The sequence below is a fragment of the Halichoerus grypus genome, chromosome 11 (genome assembly GCF_964656455.1).
Source record: "Halichoerus grypus chromosome 11, mHalGry1.hap1.1, whole genome shotgun sequence".
In the NCBI taxonomy this organism is placed as follows: Eukaryota; Metazoa; Chordata; class Mammalia; order Carnivora; family Phocidae; genus Halichoerus; species Halichoerus grypus.
This window is the reverse complement of record NC_135722.1, coordinates 40,490,108-40,512,065: the sequence shown is the minus strand read 5'-3', so window position 1 is coordinate 40,512,065 and position 21,958 is coordinate 40,490,108. Positions and strand designations below refer to the sequence as shown.

The 21,958-nt window shown below is 33.0% G+C and overlaps 1 protein-coding gene across 16 annotated transcripts in view; it reads right to left on the bottom strand.

The window, feature by feature from the left end:
- Positions 1 to 21,958, bottom strand: part of SOX6 (SRY-box transcription factor 6) — a 605,015-nt gene that overhangs the window by 223,414 nt on the left and 359,643 nt on the right. For all 16 annotated transcript variants that reach the window (XM_078058353.1, XM_078058351.1, XM_078058356.1 and 13 more), the window contains one exon: positions 21,133 to 21,222. In XM_078058353.1, coding sequence (XP_077914479.1) covers positions 21,133 to 21,222 — 90 coding nt within the window. The remainder of the gene's footprint in view (positions 1 to 21,132; positions 21,223 to 21,958) is intronic.

Below are 21,958 nucleotides of genomic sequence, written 5' to 3'. Positions count from 1 at the left end.
CTAGAAAAATTTTCCTTTCATTTAGCTATAAATATCAGTCTCTATACTAAGCAGATAACTAGAACTGGACAATCTCTGCTCTATGATCAGAGGTCACAAGACTCAGCACCACTGGTGGTGACCTATTTCTTGCTCCCTATCAGTGCTGAATTACTGGGTACCCACTATGGAGGGCTTCTGTAACTTATGTCCTGATTCTCATTTTTAGCAGAGCTTACGTTTAACTCTTGTTGTTTAACCTATGGGTGCTTGGATACCTGGATACTAGGTGCTTCGTGCTCCTAATTTGTGTCCCTGGGCATCTCTGCTTGCTCTCCCAGAGTGATTCAGCTACATCAACAACCATTATACCCCAGCTCCTGTGAAGCCAGTGTTGATTGACTACATGCTATTTCCTGCCAAAAGACTCAGTATTCATATCCTCATTCATGACTTTAGTCAGACCTAAGGTATCTGTCTAACCTATGAGATTTTTTAAGCACACTCCTAGGTCTGATTTCTCTCGGTCTCCTTCTCAAGAAATGAAAATTGTTTGGATTGGAAACTGTTTAAGATAATCTGATGACTTAATCCTCCAAATAACAGTGTCCTCTGTATACCCCCATATTCAAAACACTTGTTATTCCATTAGTACCAGTTATTTCATTTTCCTGAGGAGCAAAGAACAAAGCTTATTTCTAAAATATCTGCAGAGATATCAAAAAATTGTACTATGAATTGAAAGAACCTTGAGACAAATACTTAATAGATTCCAGTGTGAGATATGGATTATAGGCATAATAGTAAATGGTCATTGTAAGTGGGAGATGACAATCTTCCTTTAACTATTTTCCCTAACTTTAATTATTAACCACAGTATAATTTATTATTAAAAGTCTATTCATGGTTCATAAATTTTTGCAGTAGACACACAAAAATACATGTCACTATGGTAGAAATGTAAGAATACTAGTAGTCTAGACAGCATCTAGAGTTTCTAAAGTTTATGTTCTACAATTATTCTCATGACATATCCAGGCACTCTATCAACTGTCTAACAACCAGAGAGGATTCACTGTTGAATTGTAGATCCGACTGCCCTAAAAAGCCAGAATAATATTAAGTAATCCTTGACAGCAAATAAAAATCCAAAGTACACTAAAAGATAAGATTCCCCAAACCTGAAGAATTTAAATTAATAGAAAAGGGAAAATCTACAGTAGCTGAATTTGAAAAGAAAAACTATGGATATTAAAAAGTAAAAAAAAAAAAAAATCCCACTAATCTCAAAAAAAAGTAATTTCTGTTTTTGTTTTTTATCTGATTTTGTTTTTGTTTTTCTGTTTGTTTAACTCAAAGAGACCTGGGAGACTTGGAAAATGCATGAAGAAATGTGTCCCAATAACGACCAGAAGAGATATTAGCACATCTTGGTAGAAAGAGCATAAACTTGAAGCATTATACAGTCCTCCATTTAAATCCTGGATTGTCCATTATTATCTTAGTGTCTTGAGAAAAAATTTCCTGAGCCTCTGTTCCTTCCTTTGCAAAAGGAGGATAATGTTGCCGACCTCATGCCATTGGTTTGAGGATTAAGTAAGATAAAATAAACAAAAGCACTGTGCCACACAGTATTTGCGCAATAAATTGCTTTTGACAGCACTCTCCTCTCCTGCTTCTCTGTAGGTCTTTAAAAACGTATCTTTAAAAAAAAAAAAAAAAAAAAACTTAAAAAAAAAAGAATTTCTCATGTCTGACTGGTGGAAAATATGAAATATTATAAACTCCACAGAGTCTAACACAATGGTGGACAAATAATAAGCACTAAAAAAAGATTTGTGGATTGACTGAGATTCTATAAATGCATTCCTTCTTGAAAGCAGAGGGATGGATGAGATGAATTCTAAAGATCCCTTCCTGATTCTGAGATTAATGTTCTAGTAAGAAAGTTTCTGTCAGTGTCAACCACAATAAGAATAAGTTCATCATGAAGGCAAAAATGGAATTTTTTTTTCTGGTCCTACCTCTAGTTTTCTTTATGAAATATAATACAGAAAATCTCCTCAGGGTCCTTCCTGCAATCTTAAGTAAACTCTTCTTTCTAAATTGAAAAAATCCCAACTATTTTTCTCCAGTATTTCAATTTATCTCATTCATCACTTCTTAATCATTTGTTTCTTGGCCATTAATTCTGATTCCATCTCAGACAAGCCTTTGTAAATATTTAAAAGATGTTCCAGGTAGGGAGAGCACCATATCTGGTAGTGGTGATCCCCTCCTCTTCTTCCTGACACCAACACTGACTATTATGCAGACAGGAAGACCAGGGATAAGTAACAATTACTCCAGTAAAATGCTTTTCAGCATCCATTTGAGAGGACAGCCTTAAACTGTGATAGTCATGGCTGAGAAATACACAGTCAACTGTGGAGATTACAGAAGAACCATCATGCTTCAAGGCAAATGCCTATTGGCACTAAACTATGGCTGGGAAAATAAAAGAGCTCCTTTTAGTAACCAGTTAACAAGAAATCCAGGACTCTCAATGGATATGAAAGTTTGTGTTTAAGCAAAACCACAGAACAGTTGTGACCATTTCATTTTCTTTAGCTTTCTTAATAAACTTCCAGTTATACTCCCTTGATGTTACCAACTTAAACTTCAGGGTCTCAGTAGGTTTTCCCACATTCCAGCATGGAAAAACTTCTAGCCATATAGATCTATGTAAAGCACTCTTTGTATCCTTCACTGTCTCTTGAAATCTTGCAACCCAAGCACAACAGCTACATATTTAAACAGTAGAGGTAATTTTACTAACTTGAGTAAAAATATATTCTTGGGTCCAGATAAAACTAAAGTTTTTCATTAATAACTATATAACCTGGAAAATGCCACAGATGAATTTCAAAGTAGTAAAAACTTACCTGTTTATAATATGGTGTATGTGTGTGTGTATGTATATATATATGTATATATATATATATATATATATATATATATATATTCTTTGAAATTAAAAAAGTTTAAACCTTCAGTTTAAAAGGATGATATGAGCCAATTTTAGAAATGTCTTACATTTGTAAAGATCTGTAGATGTCTTCTACAATCACTCTTCTATAAATAACCACGTTTCTAACAAATCTTAAAATCATACTGCTCTCAATAGAACACTGTTTTTTCTTCAATAATCTCTACTTCTGAGTCTATTTGAAAAGTTGGTCAAAGACAGGAGCCATGTGCACATGTATGGTTTTGATTCCATCTATATTCCTGTCCTAATTCTTGTGGCTTGGACCCATTCCAGGTGCTCTGCCTTACCCTGTGGTTTGTATTTGAGATCCCCTTTTCTGACTCATTGCATTTTCCTGATTGACAAACAGATTTAGATATGAAAACAAACAGTTACCTGCCTGTAATTGGTTTCTAACAGCTGCACTATTGTAGCACTTCTTAACCATGGTGAAGGTGCCTCCTAGAGAAGCTTCCTGTTTAGTTCACAGGGTTGTGCGTGTGTGTGTGCACACGTGGACGTGTGTGGGTGTGTAGGGTTCATGCACTTGGTTTTGTTTCCTTTTGTTCGTTTTTGGTTTTTTTAATTTGTTTGATTGTTTAATTTTTACCATTTGGGAGTTTTTATTGTTCCCCAAAATATTCAGTAATTTTGGTGTACATGATTTATACATTAATCTAAAATTTATATTTGTATTCTTTTAACCCTCCCCAAGTTAAATTTAAATAAGAATACAGTGGATTTGGGGGCACCTGGGTGGCTCAGCCGGTTAAGTGTCTGCCTTCGGCTCACGTCATGATCCCAGGGTCTTGGGATCCAGCTCCATATGGAGCTCCCTGCTCAGCCGGTGTCTGCTTCTCCCTTTCCCTCTCTGACTGCCGCTCCCCCTGCTTGTGCTCTCTCTCTCTCTGTGTCAATTAAATAAATAAATAAAAATCTTAAAAAAAGAATACAGTGGATTTTAACTTTTTAAATTAATGTGACTTTTAATTGAACTTAGAAAAGTCTTAAGAAGAGTCACTTCTTTTTCTTTTATTGGTCTAATATAAAGCATAATAGTATTTCATTGGTAGATTAAAATATTAGACTAGAAGTAATAAACTCTTATTATATTTTTAGTTGTTTGTCTCATAATGTCAACTGAATTATGTGAAATGTATCAAACTAGTTACAGTATAAGCTACTACTTACATACTACAAACAATTGCAACTCCCTCAACATATCAGAATAAGAGACTGGGACTTTGCATTTTAAAATTCCTGTGGAAATCAAATGTATTTTAAGTATCAGCTCTGATTATTTAATCAGACAACTTGCATTTTGCCCTGGCTAATTTTGAAGGCTGATAATATTTTACTCATAAAAATAATTGTGCACCTGTTGTGATGGAAGCCTAGTTAAACAAATGTTAATAGGAATGTAACTCTTAGCTTTAAGCATAAGAACACAGGTCTCTCATTACTATTACATGAAGAAACATATTTAAAAAAAAAAAAGAAACATATTTTTAAAGCCATGGGATAGATCTCATTTTAAATCTCATCTCTTCCTTAGCCCTAGAGAGAGTTTAAGAATATTATTAAAACATGTACAACAAATGGTTGCATATTAACTCGAAAGGGAACACCAGATGATGTCTACCAAACAAAATGGATATGGAGTTCCTCCTTCCCATTTAATACCTATGTTCTTCTGCCTTACTCTATTCCCTGGCCAAACCATTTTAATCATACTGAATCATTTCTAAGAAACGTGTGTACTTTTCCTACCAGCTGATGATCAAAGGAGAAAATAAAAAGTGGGCCTATAAGAGCTGCACCCCTCTTGCACTCTTCTTACTTTCAGACTCTTTCAGCATTAGAGATCTTTTTCAGTACCCAAATTCTCTGAGCTTTAAAAAATGCGAGGCAGTCATGGAAAAGACAGACCTTTGCTCTGTGGGTTCTACCATTTTGTAAAGACTTTCGAAGAGCTACCAACTTATGTCTATTCGATCCATTTCCAGGTGAAATCAACTGTTAAGTACTGAAAAGAGGCTTGAGGAAAAAGAATTTGTCTTAAGTTAAACTAGCTAAATTTTGAGCTCAGTTATACATGTCTCTTATTGACTTCTGTAAGACTATAGCCTTGCAATTGGCCCAAATTCTTTAAGGTTATATTTAAAAGGTAATTTTATTCAAAATTACCTAAACTTTTGAACCCTATCTTTTATAATGCTGGTTCATTTTAATTTTATTTTGGTTAGTGCAATACAAGTTTACAAGCAGAGTTCAGAAAATGTGTGCATTTTTTAAATGACCTAAATTCTCTGTAGTTTTCTTTTTCAATAGTTTAATGCAGACATTTGGATTGAAGGGGAATCACAAATAAACGGAATAATTGCATCAAATTTCCTCAGTGCATTAAATATGCACTCAGTGGTAATTACCAACAGTAGCAACACATTTAAAAATGTAGAGAATAATGTACAATTTATGCCTATTTCAAGGGTCTTATTCATGAAAACACCATTTGGATGAAAATACACACATTTTATTAAGTGGTTAGCCTTAGATTTTTTTTTTTTTAAATTCAGACAAATGACTTAAATAGTAAGTGTGTGGGAGGTCTAGTAGTATGGGCCAGCTCTTAATGTGACATGTATATCCCATGAGAATTTGGTCAAGAGCTGACTCTACAGTAAAGAAATACCAGGGGTCTACCCCGGCACCTAGGATGCTAGGTACTGAGCATTCCTGGGCCTACAAACAACAACGAGATTAATTACTATCCCACGCATTTTTCTTCCAAGAATCAACTGTATATAAATATTGTCACAAATGTATATTTTTAAGCTTTTTACATTTATTCAAACAAAAAAAGACTAAATAGAAATAGAGCAAATTAATAATAGTGTATAAAAATTTTAAACAGTTTTATATTTTATGTTTACTAAAAATCTATGTATAACTTGTAATTATAAAATAATAAATGCATATGTATTGAAATATCATCTATCACAAATGTTACACTAAAAAAAAAAAAAAAGGAATTCATAGCCATTATATGTCCAGGTCTAGAAATGATACATATGAAAATCTCATTTTTGCAGCAAGACCTCTAAGCTTTAGCTACTACTATAATAAAATGCCAGAACCAAAATTATATGGAAAATCTCTTAAAGTTTTGTAAGAGAATTTTACTTGTACTTAAGTAAGGTCATTTAATAATACTACACGGACTTGGGAGACATAAAATTGCTGTAATAAGATGGGAAGGAAACTGATTAGGCTGGTGTTCACCAGGCCTAGCTTACCTGAAAAATGTAAGCTAATTATCAATAAAGTGGTTATCATTTTTTGGTTAAGCCAACACTGGGGACATGAACTATACTGTAAATTTGACATGAATAACACTGATTTCTTGGAGTATTAGAACTTCCTCTCAATTTTATATATATCTAATCATTTCCTATGAAATAATTTGTGCTACAAGAGATTAATAAATGGTTCCAGGCCCCTATGGGTGGCACATAACTAAATACTCTTGTTCCTATTCCTACTGGTAAACTATTATTTACTAAAGACTTATTTTTTTAGTCATTTTACAATCACTGACAATAATCCTGACTTGCATGTATTTTTTTTCCCACTTTGCAGGTTAGAAAGCTGAGAGTAAAATAGGTTAAATAAATTGCTCAATTTATACCATGATTCAAACCCACATCTGATCAACTCTACACCCTGTGTTTATTATGCCACAATTCCTGTTTGTGGCATCAAAGGGAAGAAAGCAACTAACTTCTTTAAGCCAGTAACTTCATTCAGGGTGTTCATAGAATCTTTGAACTCTTAAATATAACTGATTTGCTTTGTAGTTATTACTGAAAAATTTATTTATTATTTTTTATTTTTCATTTTTTATCTATTTTAAGGTTCTAGCTCAGTGGTTCTCAATATGTGGTTTATGAACATGTTGGAGTTCCAGAGAACTCTCCAAGGTGTCCCTGAGGTCAATACTGTTTTCATAATAATACTAAGGCATTAGTTGCATGTTACAGTGCTGAGATGTGCACTGACAATGCAAATGAAATAGTGGGTTAAAACAGTTGGTCCCCCTGCATGAATCAAAGGCACCTAACTCTATTAGTAGTCAATGTATTCTTCACCACCACAAGCTTGTAGTAAAACAAAAAATTTAGTTTCAACTAAGAATTTCTTTGATGAAACAATGACATATCAGATAAAGGGCTAGTATCCAAAATCTATGAAGAACTGATCAAACTCAACACCCAAAGAACAACTAATCCAATCAAGAAATGGGCAGAAGACATGAACAGACATTTTTCCAAAGAAGACATCCAAATGGCCAACAGACACATGAAAAAGTGCTCAACATCACTTGGCATCAGGGAAATCCAAATCAAAACCTCAATGAGATACCACCTCACGCCAGTCAGAATGGCTAAAGTTAACAAGTCAGGAAACAACAGATGTTGGCGAGGATGCGGAGAAAGGGGAACCCTCCTACACTGTTGGTGGGAATGTAAGCTGGTGCAGCCACTCTGGAAAACAGTATGGAGGTTCCTCAAAAAGTTGAAAATAGAGCCACCCTATGACCCAGCAATTGCACTACTGGGTATTTACCCCAAAGATACAAATGTAGTGATCTGAAGGGGCACATGCACCCCAATGTTTAGAGCAGCAATGTCTACAATAGCCAAACTCTGGAAAGAGTCTAGATGTCCTTCAACAGATGAATGGATAAAGAAGATGTGGTGTATATATATACAATGGAATACTATGCAGCCATCAAAAAAGTGAAATCTTGCCATTTGCAATGATGTGGATGGAACTAGAGGGTATTATGCTAAGCGAAATAAGTCAATCAGAGAAAGATAAGTATCATATGATCTCACTGATATGAGGATTTTGAGAAACAAGACAGAGGATCATAGGGGAAGGGAGGGAAAAATGAAACAAGACAAAACCAGAGAGGGAGACAAACCGTAAGAGACTCTTAATCTCAGGAAACAAACTGAGGGTTGCTGGAGCGGAGTGGGGTGGGCGGGATGGGGTGGCTGGGTGATGAACAGTGGGGAGGGTATGTACTATGGTGAGTGCTGTGAATTGTGTAAGACTGATGAATCACAGACCTGTAACCCTGAAACAAATAATACATTATATGTTAATAAAAAAATTAAAAAGAATGTCTTTGATGAAACAATTAATTAAATTAAATAATGACTTTACAGTACACATATTTTTAAGTTCTTTTTTTTTTAGTTTATTTATGTATTTATGTATGTGATCTCTACACCAACATGGGGCTTGAACTCACAACCCCAAGGTCAAGAGTTGCATGCTTCTCCGAATGAGCCAGCCAGGTGCCCCATGAGTACACATATTTTTAATATTCTGTGTGATGAGGGGCACCTGGCTGGCTCAGTCAGTAGAGAATGTGACTCTTGATCTTGAGTTAGAAGACTCTTGATTGTAGACTTTTAAAAAAGGTTAACATTCTGTGTGATGAAATGGGAAGCATCCCACTGCTTATTATACTTAAGTATACTAGTTGTCTCAAGGAAAATCACTTGTGCTATTATTGGAGTTGTGACCTGAAATTTTTCATAGCTTTTTGCACAGAACTCCAATTTTATTTAAAAGAACAAGACAAAATATCATTATTCATAGTTCAATATTTAGCAAGTGAGGATCCCACTTCTAAAAGTAACTGATAGTGTTAGCTAAAATAATATAATTTGAACTTTCTTTTTTTTTAAGATTTTATTTATTTATTTGTCAGAGAGAGAGAGCACAAACAGGGGGAGCGGCAGGCAGAGGGAGAGGAAGAAGCAGGCTCCCCGCTGAGCAGTGAGCCAGACATGGGGTTCGATCCCAGGACCCTGGGATCGTGACCTGAGCCGAAGGCAGTTGCTTAACGGACTGAGCCACCCAGGCATCCCTAATTTGAACTTTCAAGGGAAAATTAGATTTTTGGAAAACTTCTGTCTGCCATCATGAGTATGACAGTTTCCAAATACTTAAAATTTTTTTCTGATAAGATTGAGGATAATATTGATGAATGTGATTTTTTGATACTGTATGATGAAATATGCCACCATAAGGAAGAGTTACATGACTCAGTGAACAATATAATCTAAAAGACCAATGTATGCCATTACAAAATCATGCACAGAGCAAATGATTCATTCAAAGTTCAAATTGGACCAATGGATTTTAATGTAAAAGTATTGGAAATTTCATTGATATGGTTTCAGATCCTACATTGGACCTGACCTTTAAGAAACCACCACTTGGGAAATTTGATGTAGCATCAAAGAATATTCAAAACTATTTGAAAAGGCTGTAAGATACTTTTCCCTTTATCAACTACATATCAATATTAGCTTTTCTTCATATATTTCAATCAAAACATATCAAACAGATTGAATGTAAAAGCAGATATGAGAGAGTCCAGCTGTCTTCTATTCAACCACACATTAAAGAGATTTGCAAAAATGTAAAACAATGCCATTCTTCTCACTAAATTATTTTTACTTTAGGAAATATAGTTATTTTTCATAAAAATGAGTTTTTATGTTAACATGTAGCAGATTTAATTTTACAACCTTTTTTTAAAGATTTTTTTTTTTTAATTTATTTGAGAGAGAGAGCAAGAGTGAAAGAGAAACAGTGAGTTGAGGGGAGGGGCAGAGGGAGAGGGAGAAACAGACTCCCTGTTGAGCAGGGAGCCCAATGTGGGGCTAGATCCCAGGACCCTGGGATCATGACCTGAGCCGAAGGCAGACACTTAACCGAAAGAGCCACACAGGCTCCCCTTAATTGTATAACTTTTAAATGAATTAAATATTTCTAATTTCTCAGGTTTAATTTCTAACACAATTAAGTATTAGTAGATATAAGTCACATGAACAAAAGAATTTTAGAATCTTCAATACACTTTAAGACTCCTGAGAGTCTTAAACAAGTTTGAGGACTGCAGTTCATCATTTTATCAGTATTTACTGTTTCAAGTACTTAACCGTGCCAAGTGTTGTTGCCTACCTATAGTATTTGTGGATTCCCTACTCTATGCTACTCTACGCTATGCCAAATACTACACATTTTCTCTCTAATCTTCTCAACATAATTTGAAGCTAAGTAAGTAGTATCATCCATATTCTCTTATACAAATAAGGAAACAAATCCTTTCATTTTCATTGAAGCCTGCAGGCTTTTTTTAAAAAATAGTCCTTTGTATTGAAAAAGCAAGGTATATACATGGTTTAAAAAAAACGAAAACAAAAACAAAACTACAGTACAAACTATACAGTACAAGCTTAAAAATCAGCCTGTCTCATACCTTTTCTTTTCTACCTCATAGTCAACCTCTGTTAACAGTTTATTAAATATCCTTCCAGCAATTTTCTGCATATATATAATTTTCCACACAAACTAGAGCGTATAGATACTCTCTTCAGTTTTACTCTGTTACTCTTTATAGTTCCAGAGATGTTCCCCTTATTAGGACAACCAATAATTCAGGTAACATGGAGATGCCATGCTTAAAGTCTCTGGATCGGTGACCCCATTTCTCCCACAACAATGCAGAGTCAGTCAAACTTAAATTTATGTCCTGTAAGGTGTTTTCACTTGACAGTCAGCTTTGCTTATCTCTTTATTGAGATAAGAAGATGCTAATAAAAATGGTACTAAATTCACCACTCAAAATGTTGTGAAATCAGCATTCCAAGTTATAGAAGAAATTTCTTTCAATTTGCCCAAACACATTTCACTTCCAGATTCCTACTGTTCTTCCATTACCGTGTCATCTCTTATTCCACTATGAGCCATACTCCGATCTACACAGGTGTGTAGTAGGGTGTGTATATATGGATGGATGTTAAAGGCTACTTTCAATTCTGGGTTTGTACTCTAATACTAAAATAAAAATTGCTTGTATTCAATGAAATATGAGCTACTTTGATAGAGAAAGTTTCCACCATAAGCCAAAGTCTAACACACATCATTAAAGCTTCAGTATGTTTTCACTAATTCCACACAGGAGGATTACAGATGTCCTGCTAGCTACCATTTCCTGGTAAGCAATCTGAATGGCTTCCAGGAAATTGCTAATGACCTCCATTTTACTTAAAATCTAGGCTGCAATTAGTAATAGTTTTGCTTCTCCATGCTGGTTATAATGTTTATTTTCATTACAGCAATCAGGAAGAAAAAGTGAAATGTCTTGTTTTTGAATTATATCAAAACGTATTCTCTTTTATTTCGGTATGTCACCAAATAGACTAATACATATTTAATGTAATCATAATTGTGTAAGAATACTTTGGATCTTTTTTACTTCTAACCAATTTTGCCTCCTTTCCCACTCTAGACTGTAGCTATTGCTAAAATTAGCATTTTAAAATGGAATCAATAGAAATACTTTGTAATTGTTGACTATTTTTATATATAACAACATTTTATAAAATTGAAATTTTTAAAACTTGTTATGATTTTAAAGTAAAGTTCTATGTTTTTAATTATAGTAACTACTAAAAAAGTTTCAGATTTTTATCCAATGAATTTAAGACATGATTATGTGGTCAATGTAGTAATAACAAAGAACAACTTTATCCAGTGTTATATTTATAACCAGAATTTGTTACTAAACTTAGCATTTTCTTTTATATAAACATTGATTTCACTAATTAGATCCAACTGATCTTTTCCCCAACATATCGATTTCTTTTAATCCCAACAGTTAACAGTGATTCTACTGTATCATAATACTTAAGACCTTAATCATATAGTAGTAATTTTTACCAGTAGCTTTTGTTTGAATTTTAATTAAGAAGACCTTGTGTCTCCAAACGCGAGTGTGGATAGATTTTAATTGCTTGTATGTATATCGCACAGACTTCAAAAGAAGTAAAAGAGGTTTATGACAGAGTACAAAGGAAAGCTTTGAAATGTTTACATTCGTGGAAAGTAGTATAACTTTAAAAACTATGGGTATTGCTGCTATAATGCATATATCTATAAAACTAGCAGTGATACACATTTACTGCTAGTAAAAGGAGTTCATGGGTTCAGAAACAATAACTCACTACTGATTACAACACAACCAAAAGACTATGTGAAATGGGCTAAACATGCTATTCTGGGGGAATACTAAGTTTTCACCTTAGTAATTGACCATGTGATTGAAAGTGGTAACTTCTCTTTTCTGGATATTGGGGTCCCTACTTGGAAAATAAGAGGTTTGATAACATAATATGCAAAGCTTCTTCAGTTCTAATCTTTTGAGATTCTATGATTCTAGATGTTACTCTGAAGTTCTACAATTACAAAGATTTATACAGAAAATAGTGATACTCTACCACATTATTTCATACAAACAGGAAAGTGAAGAAAATTACATGTGCTCCCAATCCCTTTCACAAGCTGGCCTCAGAGCAATACAGCATTTGTCTTAGAAATAACAATTTCAAATTTTCAAAATACATGAAATCTCAACATTGATAGATTATTGTTTTAACTCTTTTTCCTACGAGGCAGCAAGAATCACTAGGTATGTGAACTTTGCTGACTTTATTGAAGTTGAAAAGTGGCAGATGATTCGCCTCTAAACGCTTCCAGATTTTTTTTTAAGTTCCCTCAGATGAAGACATTGCTATAAGTTTATAAATGGAAATTCAAGAAAAATCCATTTATAAATGAATATGTAAAGTGTACAGTCATAGCTCTTGGCAAACCACTTTAGTCCTTCTGTGATTGCCTACAACCAAAACCACAAGTAACTGTGAATTACTATTCCTAAAAAAAAAAGAGTTTTCTGTAGAAAGGACAATGTATGGAATGAGTACAGAGTACTTAGATATGGTTTAGGCCCTTACTAGAAAAGTGAGCAAACTAGGAAAGAGAATTGGCATTTAAGATAGTAATTTGGGATGCGGAACACTGATTCCATGGGAATGCTGTTAGATCCATTCTGACCCTTTGGTAATAACAGCACTACTTAAGTTACTTCAAGAATAACCTATACTATCTGATCTTCAAAGATCTATCGTGCCCTGAAAAAAATAAAACCATGACTTTTGTGTTCCTGTGCTCTCTTCTAGAGATTTATGTTTGCAATCAAAACTAAAAATGAAAACTGGCTCTCACTGGCACACGGTGGCAATAGTATAATAAATTCACATTTTTAATTCAGGATTTCTGCCAAGCACAACTGTAATATGCTTGTACTATTTGATGCAACACAGTTCCTAATTTTACTTTTCTTAGTAACAACCCTAATGAAGTAACGGGGAGTAATGCTTAAAACCTTGAATAGTAAAGTATGGCAGGAACATTTGGGCTCTAGAACAAACCTCTTAGACATATTAGTTGAATAACTATAATAAGCAATTGTTTCTCAATAGTGGCTTTGAAAAACGTTGGGAATCATTTGTAGAACTTTCTATTTAAAAGCATTTTTCTAATCAACTTTTTTCCTATCAGAAAGAGACTGGCACTTTTCTAAGCTGCAGCAGAGTATACTTACAAGCACATCTACCTGAATCCCTAAATGTAAATATTGCCATGATTAATCATAAATGACCAAGGAAGGAAAACACTATTTTCCTTTTTTGGTTCATATCACATAATTATTTTTTTGTCTCTCATATCATCTGTGTGTTTGACAAACACAAGCACAAACAGTTTGTGCTAACTCAAACAACCAACATCACTGTTTCTCTGGCACACTGCCCAGGGAGGCTCCTTCACACCAAGGAGATGCCAGCCACAGCATAGAGGGGCATGTGTGCAAAACAGGGAAGCTGGCTAAGATTCTCTTACACAAACCACAGAAGATTAGGCTTATCCATGGAGGCAGAGGCTGATTCCCTAATGCTCTAGATTTCATTCGGTATGTCACCATTGTATTTAGAAATGTTTCATAACCATAACTATCCTAGCATCCTCACTTTGTGGTACAACTCAAACATACATACAAATGGGTTATGGACCCTATCAGTAATTCTGTCTTACCTTCTGTCCTTCTACCATATGGCTCTCCCCTCTCTCATATTCAGGCATAGATCAAGGTAAATACTTCTACAGAGAGCAACTGTATTAACCTATATCCCTTCCTGCTTTGTGATACTGCTTCACTTACATAAAAAAGGGTACAAGGGGAACTGTTTTGGTTGTTTGTATATTGTGGGAGGGAGGAACAGCCCAGAGTCTATCTTCCCCTTTTCTCCACTGCAGAAGTATAAGATTCTGAGGATTTTGAGAATTACACTGTATTACATTAAACAGAGGATTTAGAGGCAGGACTCAAAACCTATCCCCACAACTCTTAAATGACCTCACACAAGCCACTTAATTTCTCTCAGTCTCATTTTACTCATATATAAAATCAATATAGTAATATTTTCCTCAATAGATTGTCATAATAAAGATCAAATAAAATAATATAGATGCTTTAGTACTTTGTTTCCTTTATAAACAATAAAGCATCTTACAAAAGTACTTATTGTATTACTTCTTGACAGAAAATACCTAGTATTTTAAAGACTAGTCTTATAATCAAGAAAATACAGTAAACACTGGTATTAATTTTGAAGAAACCTTAGGAGGTCATGAAAATAACATTCCACCAGAGTAGGAATACTCTTTAATATCCTCTACAACATCTCCATTTAAAATTTTCCACAGCCAAATTTGCAGATGTTATTTTATTAATTCATCCATTCATTCAACAAATATTTCTTGAATGCCTAGTATATTTGAGGTACTCTCTCTTAATGCAATCCAACTGTATCACGTCAGATAGCCATTAATTGTTCCTAAGTTCTTTTGTACATTGAGAATAATTTCCCTATTTCCTTAACACCCTAAAACCCAAAACAAATCTTAATCTCGTCTATTCAACAAAGCTTCAACCAACCAACTTATACTAGGCCAAACTTCCCTAGATCTTTAATTACTAGTCATATTAAACGTTCAAGACTCTTCACCATTTCAGCAACTTTTGATAAATCCAAATTTGAAAATAGATCCTTTAAAACCATGGCACCCCAATTAGAACACAATACTTCAGATATAACCAGACCAAGGCAAAATTCTAATAATTTTACGTTATATTTCATTTAAGCTCTTAATAATAAAGTTATCTAGCAATACTTGTAATGACATTAACCTGGCAGGAACATAGCTTTGAGATTACTGCTATTAAATTTATGCCATTTATAGTACTCTATCCTCAATTAGCACTGCTACTGGAAAAAGGCTACTTATGGAAATATGGTGGTGGGTTAGGGATGGGATTTTCTTTTAAAAAATATTAGACAAGACCTGGATACAGACCCATTGAAAATCTATTATTCGGTGTTTCTCAAACTTTAGCAATATTCCAACTCCTATTGAAAGGTTTCAGAAATATTGCTTTGCTTCATTTAGACAATAAGATTTTAATTTGAAAGTCGTTTTTAAAAAAGATTTTATTTATTTATTTGAGAGAGAGAAAGAGAGTGTACGAGCAGGGGGGAGGAGCAGAGGAAGAGGGACAAGCAGATTCCGTGTTGAGCACAGAGCCCAACGTTCATGACCCACAACCCCTAGATCATGACCTGAACAGAAATCAAGAGTCAGACACTCAACGGACTGAGCCACCCAGATGTCCCAGCAGGTTTTTTAAAAAGTAGACTCTAAAGAGATTATGAACGTGTTGTTTCTAAATATATGGTAATATTAAGCTCACTGGGTTTAAGATTCATTTTTTATTTTTTACATTTTTTTAAAGATTTAATTTATTTATCTGATAGAGAGAGAGCACAAGCAGGGGGAGCAGCAGAGGGAGAGGGAGAAGCAGGCTCCCCGCTGAGCAGAGAGCCCAATGTAGGGCTCCATCCCAGGGTCCTGGGATCATGACCTGAGCCAAAGACAGACACTTAACTGATTGACCAACCAAGCACCCCTAAGATTCATTTTTTAATACTGCTCTTAACCATTCTCTGCCAACATTTTAATTTTCCCTTGGCCACCTAACCCACAATATAGAATTTTTCAGTGGTAGTAATAAGAGCTGTTTCCTCCCTTCCCCAGCTTCATTCCACTCCTGAATCCAAAAGATGTAAAGTTAAGAATATATAAATATCAAATCAGGTAGAAAATAATATAAATATTGACTATTTAGAAAATAATGACTATGAGAATTCTAAAAGCTCAAATTTATGGGATGCATAAAGCCATTTCTACAAATATATTCATGGCTAAAAGTACCTTTATTATTAAAGAAACAATGTTTAAAATGAAGTATTCAATTTAGGAACTTAAAGGGTATCAGAAACAAAAGAAAAAGCATAAGGAAAATAAGCAAAGGAGAGATAATATAGGTAAAAGCAAGATGAAGTATTTGGCATTCTGAAAAGCAGTAGAATTGAGAAATAAATCTCAAAACTGGATACTTACTGGGGTGTTGGGAGGACAGATAAATAGAAAAACCACTGGCAAGTAAAATTGAGGAACAAAAGGGACAGAAAACAAATATGCAAAATTTTAGATGGAATATATAACAGCAAATAAAAAACTTAAAATAAGTGATCTGTACTTTAAATCAATATTAATACATTTGAAAATCTCAGTGAAACATACAATTTTCTAGGAAATGTTTTTCCTAGAAAAACTGACTTAAAGGGAAATTGAAAATGTAAAAAGAAAAAAAAATATTACCAAAGAAAACTCTAGGCCTAGATGTTTTATGAGTATATTCTTTCAGAATTTCAAGGAATAAGTAATTCTCATGCTATCTATTCAATACTTTACGTAGCCTAGCTTTCCAATTCAACCATGAACTCTGGTACTAAAAATTAACAAAGATAGTACAAATAAAGAAAAACACAAACTAATCTCATTTATGATTACAGATGCAAAAATAACAACTGTAATATGAGCAAATAAAATTAGTCAGTACATTAAAATAAGACTACACCATGACTAATCAGGGTTTATTTCATCAGTAAATTTGGAAAACAAAAACCAAGAAGATACGCCATAAAATAAAATGCAATTTCTCATAGAAATTCCTAATAAACTATGACTAGAAGGTTTTTTTAATAATAAAGAATGTCTTAAATATCTTAATACTTAGTGGTGAAATGTTAAAAACAATTCCATAAATTAAAAACTGCACAAAATACCTGCCATCACGTGTATTACTTAATATCATTCTTGATATTCTAGGCAGTGTAATATGAGAAGGGGTGAAAAAAAGGGCATATAACTGCCAAAAAAGAGAAAACATATCAGCTGAAATATGACTAGAGCTAATAAGTTCAATAAAGAGGACAGTTATAAAATGAACCAGCAAAATTCACTAGCATCCCTAAATATGGTAACAAAAAGAAAACAGAATGAAGAATATCTCATCCACAAGAGCAAGCAAAAATATTAAATATTATAGCAAAAACATCAAAAGAAACATGCAGAATCTATATTTAAAAAACAAATCATTGTTGAGGGACATAAAAGAATAAATAGAGGGACATAAAAGAAGAAATTTTGAATGAAAACATTCAATACTATAAAGATGTCAATTCACCCTATAGTTTTATATACGTATAATATAACCTTTCAAAAAATTATTTTGGGATTTTAATTGACAATGAAATTAAAGTAAGCCTAAAATAAACTTTAGAGAAGTATGCAAACACCTCAAAGAAAATTATGAATGTGGTCTTACAATATTTACTTTTCAAAGATACTATAGCACAATACTAATAAAAGTTTAGATAGATCAATAGACTAGAACCCAAAACTGAGAAATGGTTTCAAATTTGCAATCAGATGATAAAAGATGTTTTCTCAAGTCAGAAGAGATAAGATGGGTTTTTAATAAATAATACAGAGATATCTGGTTAATGGCTTAAGAAAAAAATTAAGTTGTATCTCTAGTTGAAATTACACATCAAAATATATTCAAGAGGAATTAAAGAGTTAAATGAATAAAAGTATAGTCAAAGAATTGGAACAAACTATAACAGAGTTGGGGAAGCCTTTCTAAACAAACCCCCAACATAAAAGAGCATTAAAAGGGAGGGAAAGATTTGACAACAAAAACCATAAAGTAAAAGAAAATGATAAAATGTAACATATATGACAGAGAAAGGTTAATACCATTAAAATATACAGTAAGAGTCTTACAAAACCATAAGAACTAGACAAATCCTTTAATAAGAGAAATGGACAAACAACCTAAACAGGCAATTCACAAAAGAAGAGACATTTAATACAAATAAATTTATGTCAAATGCTTCATTCTCAATAATAACCAAAGAAAGTTAAATCAGCAGTAGTGTACCCTTTTCCCCTACTAAAACCAGCAAGAAATTTTTAAAGTAACAATACTTGTCATTGAGGGCAAGAGAATACTTGCAGATACTGTTGGTAAGAGCGGCACACTGTACCCTTTCTACTGGGCAGTTTGGCAGTATGAACCCAGACTTTTTAAAAAAGAACACATGCTTTGACCCACGGATCTCACTTCTTAGGAATATATCCTAAGAAAATAACCACTAATTAATACCGAAAATTATTAAAAAGTTATCCATATTCAAGTTTTTCTTTATAATAACAAATAATAAAAAACTATTCAAATGTTGAATAAAAGACTCAGTTAAATTATGAGAACCTGACTTTATGCAATATTTTCTGTAAATAAAAATAGCATTTTAGATGACTTAATCACAGAGAAATTCACAATATATCATTAAGTGGGAAGAATAGCTTATAAAAGGGTAGTAAAAGGATGATTCTAATTTTAAGGAAAAAAAATTTAACAAATACATGTATTAATTAAAATGGAAAGGACAAACAACATAATATAGGTAGAATTAATTAATTAATTAATTTTATTTTGTATTTCTATATTTTTTACACTAAATATGTAATGAGGGAAAAATAAGAGGTATGAAAAATGCACAGTGCTTGAGATATAAAATACTGATAACCCACAATAGAATGTATTTCTTGGGGTAGTATTTAAACCACTCTAAAATTTCAGAATAATTATAACTAATTTAGGTGGATAATAACTAACTGGCCTGATCTCACCTAGACTAAAAATGCATGTTAAGTTTTAGCAGTGGTTGAATCAAGCTATCTGAATACAACTTAAACTAAATTTCATGTCAGTTCTTATTATATTATTGGCATGCTTTCTGTATAATACTTATGGTGACAAAATACTAGGTTGTAAAAAGAGACAATTATGTAGAGTAAATCAAAATGAAAATTTTAATAAGAACCTTACCTCCTATGCTTATAAAACTGAGAGCAGCACACAAAGTTCACATATCACATAAAGAATCCAGAAAAAAAGTGAAAGAATTTGAAAAGCCTAATTTTGTATGTGTTTTTGCTTTCAAGATTTAGACATTTTGACCATCTCAGGCTAGTACAGTTTTCACATTATAAATTCATAATCAGAATGAAAAATAAAGAAAGATGGAAAGGGGGTCAAGGGGGAGGAGATAACCCAAAGCATAAAAACTTGATGCTGAATCATAACATAATAAAATGTTAGCTTCCATGTTACTAAGAAAAAGCAAGACCCCCATCATTCATGCTGGCAAAAGCTTGCCTATGCACAAACCATTTCTGTTCTCACTGTTGTAAAACCAATGACTTTGGAAAGGATAGAAAACACAGAATGACGTACAAAGTAGCACACAACATGTTATTGCAGCTGGATAGAGAATATGTCACTAATGACTTTCTTTCTACCCGTCAGTTATAAGTTAAGTTTTTTTTCCCCCAAAATAGCAAATGGCCTTTATGAGTACAGCACAGAAGCAGTGAGATTCAAAATAATATCCAATTTCCACTTAATTTTAATACTATATTAGTTAATGGAATGAGTTATTAATCATTTCCTGGGAAAGAGATGACTTCCTTTTGTCTTCATTTGAATTGAACACACCATCCCTGAACACTAGACAATTTTCTGCAATAAATTAAAAATAACATTTTCACCAGATAGTAATTGCCAGATGTTTATCTTAAATGAGACATTATCCATGACCAATAGAAAGATTCTCCTGAAGTTGTTTGTAACTTCAGAAAACTAATGTAAATTCCCAAATTGTTAGTGCAAATCAGAGTGAAAAGAGTCTCTCTATAAGAGACAACTGATAGAATTAATGACCATGGATTCTATTCATGATACCAAAACTAGTAATACAGTACTTCTTCTCCACAAAAGCATCAACAAGAGAGATTTAGGGAAGAAGAAGAACTTCCTGACTGATAAGGAAACTTAATTTTGTAATGGTTCTTAACATGTTTCAAAATAATAGCATCAATCACACATCTTCAGAACTAAAGATGCTCATCCTCATCAGGGTCAGAGGTCATGAAAAGTTAAATCCTATGAAATCTGCTTGAGATTAATCAACGTATGATCCTATGGTTATCTTAATAAAAACAGTGACCACAATTTAACCTCATGAGTGTTTTCTAAGTGCCAGGAATTGTTCTAAAAGCTTTACTTATATTAATCCTCTTAATGAGCCTATGAGGTAGAAACTCTCACTCTCCCATTTTAGATACAAGGAATTTGAAACATAGAAAACTTCAGTGACTTGCCCAAAGTCACTCAGCTAGTAAGTGACAGAGCCAGGACTTGAAAAAGGTAACCGAGCCTCAGAATCCACCCATAAACTATTATGTACAACCACATTCTATAAACTTGTTTTTATAGGTGCTACCCTTGACCCTTTTTGACCAGAAGAAATTCAAATTAATGATTTGGATTCATAAATTAAGACATTATTATGATTTCAAGAGGAAAGACTAAAATTATCTTTAACTTAATTTGCTCTTCATCTTTTGACATTTGTTTCTTTTTCATACCTTTCTGTTAAGTAAATTAATGAAGCAACTTATCTTATAATTTATATGTTTATAGACTAATAAAAAGAGAAGGAAAAATTTCATTCTCTAAACATTATAAAGAATAAAAGTTCAAGGACACACTATATATTTACCCTCCATATATAAACAAATGTTAGAGGTAAGAATTTAATATTAGGGTACAGAGATCAGCAAGCATGTTGTTATACAAAATAACATTCTCTCCACTGACATGTTTGATATTTCATATAGTGTACCTTTAATTTCTCCAAGAAGTTCACTGGTATTTAGTCTTTCCATTTTTTCCTTCCAATCTTTTGAAAGTAGTTTTTCCATGCAGGAGGAATCTATTAGAGTAAAAAATAATAAGTATTAAAAATATTACATATGTATTTTTTAAGTATTAAAATATTACAAATCCAAAAAGCCAGTTTATGGAGAAACTCTCTCATTTAAAAATGATCAAAGCTATTTTTCATTGTTGTTTTAACCCTAGGATACAGACAATTATATTACTGTATCTATCACAAAATACCACAACTAAATTTATTTTTACCAGAAGGTTATTTGAACTATTCCCAGGAAAAAAAGATAATGCTTAATAATTTTATCTTGGTATTATAAATATAATTCTATTAATATTCAGTCACATTTATCATTTCTTAGACTGACAGGACAGAAAAGGGGGCTCTTTCCTATGATAGGTTTAAGTTTAGATGTTGTTCCTTTTAATCCAGGTGATATTTTTTTAAGTCTAAGCAAAATTCATGTGCTCTTCAAGGAAGAATGACAAATCTTCAAGGGAGAAGAAACCAAAGTGTAAACCCTTAGTCCTTAAGAAAAGAAATAATATATGGCAATTTTTGTAAAATACCCACTTAGAGAAAAATTCAAAGAAAATAAAGTCAAGATGTTCTCTGTCCCTCAGTAATAAAAACTACTGAAAGTTTTCTCTTATATAGAAAGGGATATATAGTCTTATAAAGGAAATACTAAGTTAACACTACTTGCCCTATTGCATATCCAAGTAACATACTAAATTATAGAGAGTGATTCTAGTTGTTTCTATAAAGATTCACAAAG